The 14565-nt window shown below is 32.3% G+C and overlaps 2 protein-coding genes across 2 annotated transcripts; both read left to right on the forward strand.

The window, feature by feature from the left end:
* Positions 1–1630: 1630 nt before the first annotated feature.
* Positions 1631–5006, forward strand: LOC117107899. The gene is made up of 3 exons (XM_033249734.1): positions 1631–1764; positions 4066–4314; positions 4919–5006. Exons 1-3 carry the CDS (start codon positions 1691–1693, stop codon positions 5004–5006), a joined length of 411 nt encoding a protein of 136 aa, XP_033105625.1. The 5' UTR covers positions 1631–1690.
* On the forward strand, positions 4923–11119 carry LOC117107911 (GRAM domain-containing protein 4-like). Its single transcript, XM_033249755.1, has 9 exons — positions 4923–4986; positions 5286–5433; positions 6348–6373; positions 6891–6982; positions 8365–8456; positions 8977–9025; positions 9325–9443; positions 10021–10130; positions 10908–11119. Exons 2-9 carry the CDS (start codon positions 5330–5332, stop codon positions 11102–11104), a joined length of 789 nt encoding a protein of 262 aa, XP_033105646.1. The 5' UTR covers positions 4923–4986; positions 5286–5329; the 3' UTR covers positions 11105–11119.
* Positions 11120–14565: the final 3446 nt, after the last annotated feature.

Here is a 14565-nt window from a genome sequence, read left to right on the forward strand (position 1 = left end):
AAAAGGTCATATCAAAGCTATATTTCACTATCGTTCGCAATTATCGCGAAATGCTTATCATCATTCCATTTCGTTTTCCAGCTGTTCTACCCACTTTTTTTTAATAACTGCATGGAACGAAATTTGTTGGAAATTGATCAGCTCCGGTGATTGCACATTGATTCATATGAACAAAAAGCTGTTAAAATGTTCCTACACAATTTGATGAAAATATTAGGCCTATTTCTTCAGGTCTCTAGCAACACCAAATAAATGGAAATTTATACAGAATTTTCACAAATTATGAGTTTCAGAAATCCATTAAATAAAAACCTTAAAATCCCACTTTGTCAGCGGAGCTTCTAAAAAATACCGTGGACCCCGCTAATGGTCCAATGCTCACTTTGCTCTGAAACACACTCCTTCCCCACTATTGGAATTTCTGCCTACAGGCCAGGACATTTAAAACTGATTTATTTCTATTATCTGTGATAATGGTTAATGGTTAATGGTTATTAATTTATAGAGCGCAATATACAAAAAGTCTCTAAGCGCTATCAGGCAAGTGTAAAGATGGAACGGAAACCAACTTTAATGGGTTTTTGTTTTTTTTTTCTGATTTTTTAGATAATAAATACAGGTATATTGGCCTATGTAGGCTATATATCCATAACAGTACAATTCTTTTTGCGTTTTTTTTTTTATACATGACACTCATTTCTTTAGGATGTCTAAGACTCCAATAAGAGCGTGTAGGCCTACTATTGAGCCCCCACCATTTTGACCATTATAATAGAAACTAATTGTTCATTAAAATTGGTCTTCATGGTAAATTCTACAAGATGAAAAATAATTCTTAATAAATAGAAAGGTTGGTATTCGTGGCCTGCACCATCGCTCTCAAACGTCGACGGCCTTTCCGCTAAGCCGCGACTCTTCGATAGTTTTGCTATTGTATTTTATCCAACTGAAAATATTGAGATTGCAAAAAAAGTTACGTCTATAAGGGACAAGGCGTATTCTCAGCGATGATCTGATCGGCCAGTTTGATTGGCACTTCTGGAAGATCCACACGCGCTTGGTCAACAGAACCCAGTGATCATGTGACATACTTTTTCACACGCGGGCACGCGCACACCTAAGTTCAGTCAGTAGTCAGTAGTCCTAGTTGTGATTCGAGTTTAAAAAAAATACATTTAGCCTATGTATGACGATTTATACAATCTAAAGTAGGCCTATGCTATACTTGGTAATGAAGACGCAAAGAACAACATGAAAAGACGATAAGCCTACAATATTTGAGGTAAATTTAATAATTAGTTCTGTTAAATTTACATTAAAATTAACATCTTCCAGGAAGGGGGTGGGGGCAGTATCATGGCCTAGCCTGGGCCCTAGTTTTCAAAGTGCGTGTTTGTTTTTCTATATTATATTTCTTTTTAGTTCTTAGACTTAACAAAACATCAACTACAATATATAGGTTTAATGCAAAACTATGTTGTTGAATATCCTATTATTAAACTATAAAAAGCCAAATCAAAGGCAATCACTGTACATATTATATAGTAGAAGTTGCGGCAGAGGGCAGCCTGAAAAGACCGTCTGCTCAACTTTTAAGTACTCAATTTTTAGTTTGGTAGTTGAGCGCGCCCTCTTGCGATACACTGAGAGAGTCGAGCCGAAAGTGAAATTTCTTTTAAAAAACAATGGCATGAACTTTGTGTCTGGATATTGGACGTTTTTTACAGGTCATAACCAGTCCTTAAATTTATGCCAGTACAAAAGGTAGTGTCGTCATTTCATACATTAATAGTTTCGTGTCTTTACACGTGAAATTATTAAGGCACAGGTACATAACCTAGCCTATAGGCAGGCTAGCCTAGGCGACCCTAGGCTAGGAAGGCTGGCTAGCCCTAGACTAGTAGGCCTAGCCTTAGGCCTAAGCTAAGGCCTAAATTAAAAAACCTGGGTAGGGTAGCCTCGGCCTAATAAAAGGCATGTGCAGGACTACCCATGCTTAGGCCCTAGGCCCCCTAAGTAAGAATCAGGTTGCAGAGCTGGTGGCCAGCTAGGGGCCTACTATAACTAGGCCTACCTCCTAACTAGGCCAAGGACAAGTGCTAAAAAATAAACCTAGGCTAGGCCTATAAATAGAGGCCTACCTAGGTCTAGTACTATGTAGTACAGTAGTTGACCTAGACTGGCCAAGTAAATTTATAGTATTTCACCTATCTATAGGCCATAGAGTGCTCACCTATGCTCATCTACTGTATCTATGGAGCCTACATAATAGCCAACTTTTCCAAAAGAAATCCGTGAGAACTCGCTTTGCGTAGCAACGCGCCACTGGCTGGGGGGAGGGGCAGGGCCCAGTGGGCCAGGTTGACAAGCATTTGATGCTCGCGCAATCTTTTCACTACTGATTTGATTGATCTTGGACACTAAATTAAGTGAAGTGTATGTAAACCAAAAAGTTATACTCATTTAAATTTGACCAAAGGACAGTAGGCCTACTGTAAACTTAGGATGAGTACCCTACAGTTGCTTGGTGTAAAATAAAAAATTTTTTTACGGACTCACTAATCATGAATCACAATGTACAGGCAGTACTTTCATGTGGGAAAACAGATAAACAAACAAACAACCCATGCGCGGTGCATTACTGGGTAATAAAAGCACACAGACGGTAGCGGGTGTAAAGGTCGTCGTTTGTTTACGATTCTAACGTTGAGCGTACTGGGCTTGCACATAGCCTAGGGTTACTCTTTGCTACACAATAAACACTACAGACGAATGGCAAATGATCTATCCGTAAATCATTGTTTATTGGTTTAAAAATCTTGATCCGTGAGTAACCTTGAAATCCGTGAGTTTTTGTTATCCGTAGTAAAACTAGTAAATGATAAATTATCCGTGGGTCTCACGTTCAATCCGTATTAAGTTGGCAACTATGAGCCTAGCCTCTAGGCTAGGGCCTAGGCCTATAGATAGGCCCTAGAGAGGCTGTAGTACTACTAGTTACTAGAATGCTGGTCACTTCGGCCCAAACCAACTCGGATCAAAGCCAACTTGGCCCCAGGCGACACTTCAGCCCAAAACCAACTTCGCCCTAGACCAACTCGGACCAGACGATAACTCGGACCAAAACCAACTCAAAGAGAACTACCCAAATGATACGGAATTACCCAGATGAATAGCGATCGCGATTAACAATTACCCAAATGGCAATTATTATTATTTTAGTATTATTATAATTATTAATATTATTATTGTTATTATTTTAGTATTATTATTATAATTATTAATATCATATATAGGCATAGTATTATTTTTCATTAGGCCTATTACTATTCATATATACTTATTTTTTTATATTGTCCGAATTATTACTAGTCCCATTAATCTTAACAACATACCTTTATAAAATAATGTATATTTTGTATGATTATAAAGCAAAACAAAATACACGAATATACAGATTTATTCAGGTACATTTAATTCAAACTGGCTACATACAAAGTTTTTTTTTTCCAATTCAAGACGTAAAAGTTTAAATTAACACAGGGACTACCCAACTATTATACCCTGCCATCTTGCATTGTGGCAGTGCACTAAAAGTGAGCCTAATACGCCTGAGATGAAACTATTAAATTATGTATGCATGATATTTTCTTGAGAATGTTAAACTAATAAATATTTCGGAAATTATAAAAGAATAGGAATATGTTATGATGGGTTTAACAAATTTATAATGTTATGTTTGGCATTCTTCGAATACAATTGTGTAAATTTTCAATTAGCCTACATTAGAAAATATTACACATTTAACAAAAATACAGTAGAATAATTATAACAATAATAATAATTGAAGTTGAAATTAATTAAAAATAAAAATTAAATATCGTCTGGGCCGAGTTAGTTTTGGTCCGATTTGGTTGGGACCAAATTGGTTTTGGGCAGAAATGTCATCATGTGCAGTATGCCTAAGAACTAGGCCTAGTTTAGAAGCATTTTTCAGATCTTTCTGATAAAGATTTTTTTGTAGTATATTTTTTAGATTTAAAATTCCTTTTTTTATGTACACAGGGTAAGCAGAGGAAGTAAAATGTCTTTTAGGCATGCTTTGCGTTCCAAATTCCGACACAATGAGAAAGCTCACGAAGCTGGTGCCGTAGAAACTTCAAAGGAAAAGCCTGCAACATCTGATAATGGAGATGATGGAAACACACTTAGTAATGTATCAAGTAGATCTACAAGAGTAGAAAACCTACCTTCTGATTCCGCAGATGATACGGTAAATAAGAAATTATGTACAATTCAAATTTTGCTGGAAAAGTATGGTATAAAGTACAAACCCAGGTTGCTACCTTTCAAGGACTGCAAAAAAAACCACCCTCCTCCCCCCCCAAAAAAAACCCCCCCCAAAAAAACAACCTATCAAATGTCCTCCAGACAGCATCCAGTAAAATAGTAACTGTCATAACCAAGAAAAAATACAAAAAGAACTAAGAAAAACAAAATAAAGTATCTTTAAATAACAAAGGTTTATTTAAAGTAAAAAACAAACAAGATTAACTATATTACCAAACATAAATCATAAATTACTCTATAGTGTAAATAATTATGCATAATCTCACTTTACAAAAACTTCACACACATATTTCTGTGAATATGAATATATGATACCGTAAAGCATTATGACTTAAGCAAATGGAGATGGTTGCTCAGTGTGGTGGATACCATACTACCATAAATGATCAAATTAGCAACTCTTGATTAAGCAACACTCAAATATTTGCCACACCCCAATAAGTGCTGCACCAAATATAATCTTTACGTATAGTGCTGGTCTTACATATGTGCCGCACCACTTATTACAAATGTATTTCAATTGGAAGAATTGTCAGTTTTGTAACAATAAATTTCTATCGTTATTCAGGATACCAGTTACTGAGATAGATGGGCATTTAAGAGGCAGTCTTAGCAATGGAAATGGTGATGCAACTGGTAGGTATTGCATAAGATAACTATATTCTTGACTAATAGGTGTTTAATGTATTTAACCAATATATCAAGTTGGTTGTTAATTTTGTCTTTGTTGGTATTTTAATTAATTTTTAACCAGTGCAACATATTGTGACAGTACATGTTTGAATTAGAATATAGGTTTGCATATATTAAGTGATTTGTAAATAAAGGTACCCGACGTAACAAAATTTCCTTTGAATCATTTAGAATAACTGACCGTTTCTAATATACTTCATTTTATTATAAATTTAAATTCTTTTTCTTCATGTTTACCGCAGAAGCCACTTCCATTTCCAGTAATTCCCGAACCACAAGACTGCATATGTGGTTCCAAAACAAGATGCTGACAATCCTGCAGGATTTTTCAGATGATACTGATCTTGAGGATACACCTCCCCAGGTTGAAGAGGAATTATCTGTCCGGAAGTAAGTGATCTCTCTGATGAAAATAGAAACCCTATCCATGTGCTTGACTCTAGTGTAGTGTTTTGAGTTACTTTCATATTTATTAGCAAATTATGGTTTTTATGATCTGTCCACTATCTAAGCCTTAAAGTATAGTTTAGAAAGAGAATCAAGTTTATATATTTGTGTTAATCCTATTAAAAAGATATGAGCTCTGTCCCTATACACAATTTTCGCCAAATTTCTAATGAAAATTTCCGAGAACCTGGCAACTACCATTGGGGACATACAGAGGCTTTTCACTTAGTTACCAATGTTTATCAGTGGCCGGTGCATGGCTTTCTTTCCAGTTGTTGCCTAGTCTTTGAAAACAATATGCCAAAGCAAAAATAAATAAAATAGGGACTCATAAAACCTGCAGTGTTTTTGGTTGTTTTATTACTGCTGCTCTGCTGCGATGTCTCACAGTGAAAAGTTGCAAGTATTCAGACATTGGTGGCGCTGTTTGAAATTACGCCTGATAAAATGGTGTATACTATGGGAAACATTTTTATGTAGCATTTGTAGGTTTGAACACAAAAGTGCAGATTACGAGCTACAACATTATGGAATTCTCCTCAGGGAGCTGAGTATGTGTTTTATGTGTTTGATCCAGCGACCAAAGTCAGAATGTGATGTGGTTACAGGCCTTCAGGCATGAAGCACTATGCAAGAATAACATCATATTATTACTATGAAGCAAATAATTAAATGCCTAGTATTAACCATCAAAGAGTAGAGGTAATTACGTACTGCAAATGATTGCTTCTGTTTCCAACAGCCAGTGTAATTAATAAGACAAGGCACTTTGGGACTTCAGATTGTAAGAAGCATTGTGTAAAACACTAACATTATCACTATTTATAGTTCATTTATTTGTTTTTTTTTTTTTTAAGATTGAAAGAGAATGTGAGAAGATTCAGTAAGTATTTTGACCTTTTGTTCTATATCTATTACCATTGAACTCAATAAAATATTTCGTTGTCTTGCTGGTTTTTTTTTAGGAACACCAATCAGCTTGACCACAGGAGAGTCGACCTTAGTGTCACACATAAGATACCATAAAAAGAGCAGCACTGAAAATCTCTTGTTCAAAAGAGGGACTGGTTAACTAAAAGAAAAAGTGAAACCCTCATTTAAAGGGGAATTAGAATACTCTAGTGTAACACTTAATCATGCATTACAATTAATATATGATCTGAATAGTGGATAGATGCAAGTGGAGAGAGACTAACATTGATAAGTTGCTTTGTTCCCCCCCCCCTGCCAACTCCTCTCTCAAACACAAGTGATATTGACTGAATTGAGTCTTGAACCCCTGACTTTATGGAAAGTCACCAAATCTATAGCAATCACTCCCACAGTTATATTTGTTGGCTCTTATCCTTAAATATTTTTAAGTTTCTATTCAACATTATGATATTTTGATGTTCTTGTAGAATCTGGATCAGAGCCTATAATGTTGTATTTTAAAGTCTTATCAGCTCTGTTGTCATGGCGATCACCTGCATCAACATTCCTTGCATTTTTGGTGAGTTAAAATATTAAGAACATGAAAAATGAATTTCTTAGTTTGTATATTTCAATAGATTACTAGCTTTAAAATGGAAAATTTCCTCACCCATTACCTGATATTGGTTAATACCATTTTATGTTCCTTTAAATTTTTGCCAGAAGTATTTATAATAAGATGTCTGTAAATCAATACAAACTATGTTTTTTCCCAATCTGACTTACTTATAGTTGATATCTTATTTATAGTTAGGTTTGAATGACTAATTCAATTTTTTTATTTAAATTTTAAGGGTTTTATTTTTATTTTTTAGCTGAAAGTTCTATCTAATCAAAATGTATTTAGCAGTAAACTTGCTAATTATAAAACAAAGCAAATAATAATAAACTGAAATAATTTTAACTGCTTTCTAATATTTTTTAGTTTACTTTTGAAAAAGATAATATAATAATACAGTAATATATAATATAATTAATTTATGATGTTCAGACAAAATATAATTATTAGAGCCAAACATAACATAGTGTATGAACAACTTGCATGACAATTAAACAAAAGAAAAGTATTTAAAACAAAGAACATTACAAAGGAATATCATAGACACTGGGTCTATCATTAAGTAGATCAATGTCTATAACCATAGACAGTACCAGACAGATAATCATTAAAGCCTAAAATTAATTTACATAATATTTCCCAGGATATTAGTTCCATAACTTTTAATGTCATGCTGCTTATTAATGTATAATTTTTGTAATAATATCTGGAGTATTTCTGCTCTACAACTGATTCCATTTCATTATATCTAGAGCCATTATTATATAATATAATTCCTTGTGTTTATCACCAGTCATTAGTTAACTAAACAATTAACCATGTAGTACCTCCATGGATTAATTAACCAGCTTCACTGTTAATTATTCTGAAATTGTAACTTCTAAGTTTCTATGACCATAGTCATTAGTTCAGTACAAAATTCATTATATGCTAACTTTACTATTAATTAAATTTGATCTGTAATTTTTAACATGATGATTTCAGTAATTATTACCTGATATGTTAGTCATGTAAATGATTCATTAAATTAATTGACTAATTAGAAACATATCTTGTTTCAAATGAATGAATCAAAAACTGACTGAATTATTCATGTAAGTTGTTCTTGCATTTGATTGGTTACTTGTTAGGATCAAATTTTGTTTTGTCATTCTCTCTAAAGTCTGCTATTAATGTTTTTATTGCTATTATCTATTATTGAACCTTGTTGTTTTTCTTGTTACAATATTTTCTTGTTACAATATTTGTTATTTTCATCATTTTGTAATGTTAGTGGTAGTATTATTTTATTTTATACATTGATTTGATTGGTTTTATGTTATTTTTCCCTTCCTTTTTCTCAGCTGTATATGTTTGCAATTTATAGTGGCTGGTTTCTCCCTGTCTTTTTTGGTTTAATTCTTTGGCATTTCTCAAAAACATATTTAATATCAAGGTAAGAATTTAAAAATAATAATTTAATATTGTATTAGATTTTTATATTATTATAATTATTGTTGTTGGTATTGTTTCTAGTGTTGTTTATATTGTTGTTGGTCTTGCTTCTTTTTTTAAATCACTTGTGTGAAGATGACTATGATTTTGGTGGAAATCTTCAACATTGAAATAATTCTATTAACATATTTCAAAGTTTAAATCCATTTAAATCCAATTAATGCATGGCTTATCTTGTTGGGTAAGTTTTTTAAAGGTAATTTTGTAGTTTTATTGTATTGGATTATTATTAGTGTATTTTAAAATGTGTGTTTTCTATGTATTTCAAAATATATGTTTTTTATATTTATTTTGAAATGTAATCAAAGGCATTTTGTAACTGGCCATTGGATGTAGTGAAATTCAATGAAAAATTAATTAAAATAGGATTTAGCACACCTCATGTAACATTTTATCTCTTGTTAATTAGGTATTGTTTGAGAAGGATGCTAATCAGTTGTGTTTCGTCTGTATTGTTACAGGGGTTGGAATATAGAATTTTCACTTTTGCCGTACCATACTATTGAAAAAGTGAGTCATTTAATACTTGAACTGCTGAAAGTTTTAGGCATTTATAACACCTTTTTTGGGTACCATGCACTTTCAAATAAACCCATTCCTACAACTTTGCAGTACCCAAAGTGTCCTGTCATTCCAGCTACTGCAAGTAGCACATTACCATCCAGTTCACAAGGAGCGTAACTCTGACTTGACCCTTTGCTTTAGTCGAAGAATATTCCATGATTATAGAATAAAAATAATCAAAGCTATTAAACTGTGCATATAAAAAACTGTTTTAATACTTTGCACAATTTGTTATTTGATGATAGAGTTCTGAAGAGGATAAAACATTGGGTATGTCAGACAAGTTCCAACTAGTTCTACAGGTTGCCAAGAAGGCCCAGAATTTTCTTGGAGAGGCAGCTGATAGTCTAGAGAAGTTACAAAAGTAAGTCAGTAATATATCTTTAAGTATGGGTTTTAATCTTAGAGCAATAGCATCTCAGCTTAAACAAGTGGTAACCACAACCTGTGAGTATGCTGAACCGTGGCAATCGTTTCGGACCTTTGATCCCTGGTTCAATTCCACCACTGCTCACCTCGTGTTTCAGCTTCAGGACAATACATAATAGTGCTCCATTTTTCAGAAGGAAGGTTTAACACCTTTTTTCCCCTAGTTTCATCCCATACGCCAAGGCATAAAGGGCGCCACTATAAGGAAATAAATTCATTCCATTAACTGTAATGAAACATGAACAAACATACAATATTTTTTTTTAGGTTATTCCATCCGGGTTTGTCCCTTAACCTCCAGGGTGAGAGTTCACATTCTGGTGACCACTGCCAGTGAGTATACGTGCTATACAATTGTGGAATGTTTAGACAGATATGGACATGAACTCATGTCCTTAACGCCCCGGGTGAACCCTGTCAGACGTGAACTCGCGTCCCTGGCAGAGAGAGTGTTAAATTTTCACACTACAAATAAAATCTAAACATTTAATAATTTAAAAATCTTTTTTTAGCCTGTTTGCATGGACTGATGTTGAGATTACAAGGTCACTTTACAAAAATGTACTCACAGTGTTTATTTTGTCCCTATTCCTGCCAGCATCAACTCTTCTCACTTATGCAGGTAAGAAACGTTTATGTAGGCAACTCTTGATAGTAATATTTACTATGGTCAACACTTGAAATTCATAAATGCATTATAATTCCTGGTCATTTGATAAAGTGTCCATGTAGCGCAGAATTCGTTCTTCATCATCATCATTATCATCATCATAAACCATCATTTACCTGTTTTCACTACATCCATCTAGTGATCATATTCATTGTGTTTTTCATGATCATTGTTGTGTCCATTAACATCAATTGTCATCATCATCAGCATATTTTCATTTAATCATCGACAACATTAATACTAATTTTTTTCATCATTTTCATCATCATTATTTATCATCGTTATTTATCATCATGTTTTTTTTTTTTAACTTGATGTTATGTCCCACTAAAGCCCTGTCTTTATTTGGTCATGAAGTGATGTCATCATGACCAAATATAGGCAAGTCACATTTTTTTTTCTTCAAAAGAATGCTCTTCCGCAATATGTCATATGTTTTTTTATACTAAGAATTTCTGAATTTTCACAGGGTTTTTCATTGGATTCAAACTGTTCATGAAACATCTGTTCAGATGATTAATTTTATTTGACAAAACATTGTTGTATGCCCATATATAGTTAAGATGTGCCCATATTTGGTCAAGATGTGATGTCATCATGACCATTATAGGCATGGCACATGTTTTTGTCAAATAAAATTTGACAGTCTGAATATCGCTTTAACAAAGCTATTTTATTAATAGAATACTTTTCTGCAATACAAAATTAAGAATTTCTGAATTTTCACAGGGTTTTTCATTGGATTCAAAATGTTCATCATCAAACATCTGTTCCAACGATATCCCCGCCTCAAACAGAAATATGACACAGTTCAGAACATGTGGAAGAAATTACCAACAAATGAAGAAAAAATTCAACGCCAAATTGTTGCTCAGAGAAAACAGGTAAATCTATCCACAAGACTAATAACGCTTTTTGCTAATTAATTTTCACATTTTCACAAACAATGGTCATCAAGTTTTTTCTTTATTGTGTTCCATACACATAAAAAGGTATCAAACAAAGTTGGTGGCTGGAAATGAGGTAGAAAACATGAATAAAAATGACATGGCATAACATACCAATGGAATTCAACCACAACTTGTGTCATGAAAATTAGTGCATCCATTTAAAAGGGAGACAAGCTTATTCTTTAGTTACAGGCTCATCCGTCAAACTAAGGTGGTTTGATGCAAATGCAATTATCAGTAACCGGTGTTGTTGACTTGTTTTTTTTTTCTGCACTGGGTTTTTTTTTAACCTACTGAGAACATGGTTTTAAAATTCAAATATATATAGTGTGGCAATGTTTAATTTCATTTCTTCTATGCAAAATGCACCATCTAGACAGCAATATGTAAATAGCAAGCTTACCCATTAGCCTTCATATTAGTTAAGGTTGGTGGGTTGTTTATTCAGTTCAACTTCATGACTTGAAAAAACATTTATAGAAGATAGTTGATATTTAGTACTCAAAATATTATTTATTAACAACAATAACCATTATAAATAGATGAGGTTTGTGCAGAGGTTAGGTTGCTAAGTTTAACATGGTTAAAGTTTAGCTTCCCAGCCAAAAAGAAATTCAATAATAAGCACGTAGTTATAATATTCTTTTCTACTGATATTTACAGTTTTTTGTATATCATGCAAAAGGCTGTAACTGAAATAATATGATTACATATTATATTATAAAATTCTATATATTATCAAATTAGTTTTATGTTAAAAGAAAGAAAAAACATGCATAATTTTTAATACAATTTCTATTTTATTTAGTGCTTTAGGCTAACAGCAATTCTACTAATAATGATAATGATAATTATAATAAAAATGATATAGATCATGATCATGACATAATCATAATTATAATAATAATAATATTAAAACCACAGTGATGTAGGCACTCTTTGAATCAAGGATCCATTTATTGTGCTTTACAATTTTAAATAAATTATTTTCTTTTATGCAAACAAAAGATAGTAGAATGCCATTAATAATGGGGAGTTTTTCGCAACATTACAAAAACGATCACGAATACGAATGTCATCTTTATTATTATCATCATTTGTGCCTAAAACACACTTGAAAATACATATATAAGAGCTGAATATGATCATTGATTCGTGTAAAGAGCATGGACGGCGTACGTTGTGACAGATATGTTACTGTAGGAGATGGATCGACTAAAAAATGGCCAAAACATGCTGGAATGTCAAATTTTTAAAAATCTATTTTATTGCATTAAACTAACCTTTATATATCTACACATCATTCTATGCTGTTATTTTCCCCATTTTCAATGTTAAAACAATACTTTTTAAGGATTTAAAGATAGTTTCTGCATGGGAAATGCCTGAAATCATAAACTTTGATGGTTAATTTCTCATATATTATTCTTTAAACAGCTGTGTGGTTAAACGCTTGTAACTTCATAAGGAAATGTCCGATTTGAATGATTTTTTTACCATTTTATAGCTATTTTTGCGACGAGTGACTGGTTTGGCTTGTCTTTACCACATTTGATGACATGGCCGTATTGGTTATCGTTTTCGTAAACTTGTGAAACCTGCCTATTGTCAATCAACCCTTTATAAATTGCCGTTTTTATATTTTAAGTTGTTTCTTGAATGGAAAAGAAAATTTAATCCACAATCAAGATTTATTGTTTCAAAAGTAATTGTATTTTTTTCAGATTATAGATTAAAATAGTTAAAAACAATTCTAGATTAATAGTATAAAGTATGACACAAATAGAATAGAGTAAAATTCTATGTAAATTGTTTTTTTTTGTATTAGAAGTTTAGCAAACCTCTAATCATTTTAACTGATGGTTTAAAAGTGTTCCGTAAACTCGATCCCTTTATGATGCACTGTTATTGTTTACATTACATTATGTACATATTGTATACATAAAAATTGAAGGATTGCCTTCAGGTACACTACAACAGATATATATCGCATATTTTTACTACAAATGCAGCTAAGTAATTGTATTTTTAGTTCATATGTCAAAGTAAAGTGATAGGTAAATCTAATAAATTAAATCATTTTTTAAAATAAATTGCTCAATTTCGAACAAGAAAAATTGTCCTCACCAATTAAAATTTATATAAAAAAAAATTTAATTAATGATCAAATTAATGTATGCTTATATAACTTGAGAATTTTGAATTTTAAGGTGTTTTTTTCGACAATTATATTTTTATTTACATAGTAATACTTCAGGGAGTGTAGGAAGTTTCGCAATGTGTTATTATTTTAACAGTTTCAAAGGACAGAACCTGAGTAATATTATCAACGTTATTATTCTAGGCATTCCAGCTACTGACTGTGAATTGATACAACAAAAACAATTCTATACAAAAAGCTTTTGAAATATTTGGTGGATATCACCATGGAAATGCAAACATAGGTGTTATTGTTATACTATAAAGAATGTTTAATTAACCTGCAAACCAACTGTGGAAACATTTTAATTCTTGTTTCCTTCTTTTTTTTTTATATTACTTGAATACTTCCTTAAGTAGAAACACTTTTAATTTATAAATGCAAAAACAAAAGCATTTACTACTGTTATGTTCTCACTTAGAGACACAGGGCTTTTTGGGGCTATATCTGATATGATAATTATATTACTCTGTGGGAGCAAGCATATTCATTTGTAGGTTGGTAGTTTATTTGAGTTAGCAGAATAATAGTAGTTAATGGTTCAGTTCAGGAGAAAAAGAGAAGCCAAATTCTATCATACACTATTGTTACTTTTGGACTCTCAGACAGGGCACAAATAACAATAAAAGCAAACATTAATTGAGCTACCATAATACAGTTCACATCTATTTGAGACCACTTTTGGGAAAATTTTGGGTAATCTCAGTTTGGTGTCCATTAGAAATCGATAAATGGAGACCATGCCTAAATTGTGGTGTGATTTGTTCACCTGTTGGCCTTTTCCCGTCACCGGCAACTTTTTATGTCTTTGATATTTTATTGTATATTTTCCTGTGTGAAGCCTTTTAAATAAAGAAAAATTAAATAAAAAGTGGTCTCCAAAATCAGTGTTATGAGAAGGTTATTAAATTCAAAAACCTCTAAAAAGAAAAACCTAAACTGCAAGTAGTCTTCAAAGTCAAACTTTCTCTTGTCTTGAAATTGTATTTCCTTTTTAAATTGATGCTTTTTATGTCTGAATCATTAAAGGGATAATTATAGCATTTTATTTTCACTTGATATACTGCCATTTACTACTGTTTTTCTTTTTAATTTCTTATACACAATTTCAATAATTAATTTGGTCAAAACATGCGGAGAGGAAGAGGGGTTGTGGTGTGGTAACTTTTGTGAGATTAGATTCTTACTAGCATTTTATATGTTAATTTTCATTCTTAGTTTTCAAGTTAAAATGAAC

This window comes from Anneissia japonica, unplaced genomic scaffold, assembly GCF_011630105.1.
Source record: "Anneissia japonica isolate Jap-2015-1 unplaced genomic scaffold, ASM1163010v1 scaffold2139_len280258_cov182, whole genome shotgun sequence".
NCBI lineage: Eukaryota > Metazoa > Echinodermata > Crinoidea > Comatulida > Comatulidae > Anneissia > Anneissia japonica.

What these genes read in the sequence shown, in the direction of transcription:
- LOC117107899 (XM_033249734.1), top strand. Translation starts at nt 1,691, where the DNA reads ATGAACTTTGTGTCTGGATATTGGACGTTTTTTACAGGTCATAACCAG. An exon ending in AATTTATGCCAGTACAAAAG is followed by an intron (nt 1,765 to 4,065) that starts GTAGTGTCGTCA and finishes TTATGTACACAG; the next exon opens with GGTAAGCAGAGGAAGTAAAA. An exon ending in ATTCAAATTTTGCTGGAAAA is followed by an intron (nt 4,315 to 4,918) that starts GTATGGTATAAA and finishes ATCGTTATTCAG; the next exon opens with GATACCAGTTACTGAGATAG.
- LOC117107911 (XM_033249755.1), top strand. Translation starts at nt 5,330, where the DNA reads ATGTGGTTCCAAAACAAGATGCTGACAATCCTGCAGGATTTTTCAGAT. An exon ending in CAACATTCCTTGCATTTTTG is followed by an intron (nt 6,983 to 8,364) that starts GTGAGTTAAAAT and finishes CCTTTTTCTCAG; the next exon opens with CTGTATATGTTTGCAATTTA. An exon ending in AAAACATATTTAATATCAAG is followed by an intron (nt 8,457 to 8,976) that starts GTAAGAATTTAA and finishes GTATTGTTACAG; the next exon opens with GGGTTGGAATATAGAATTTT.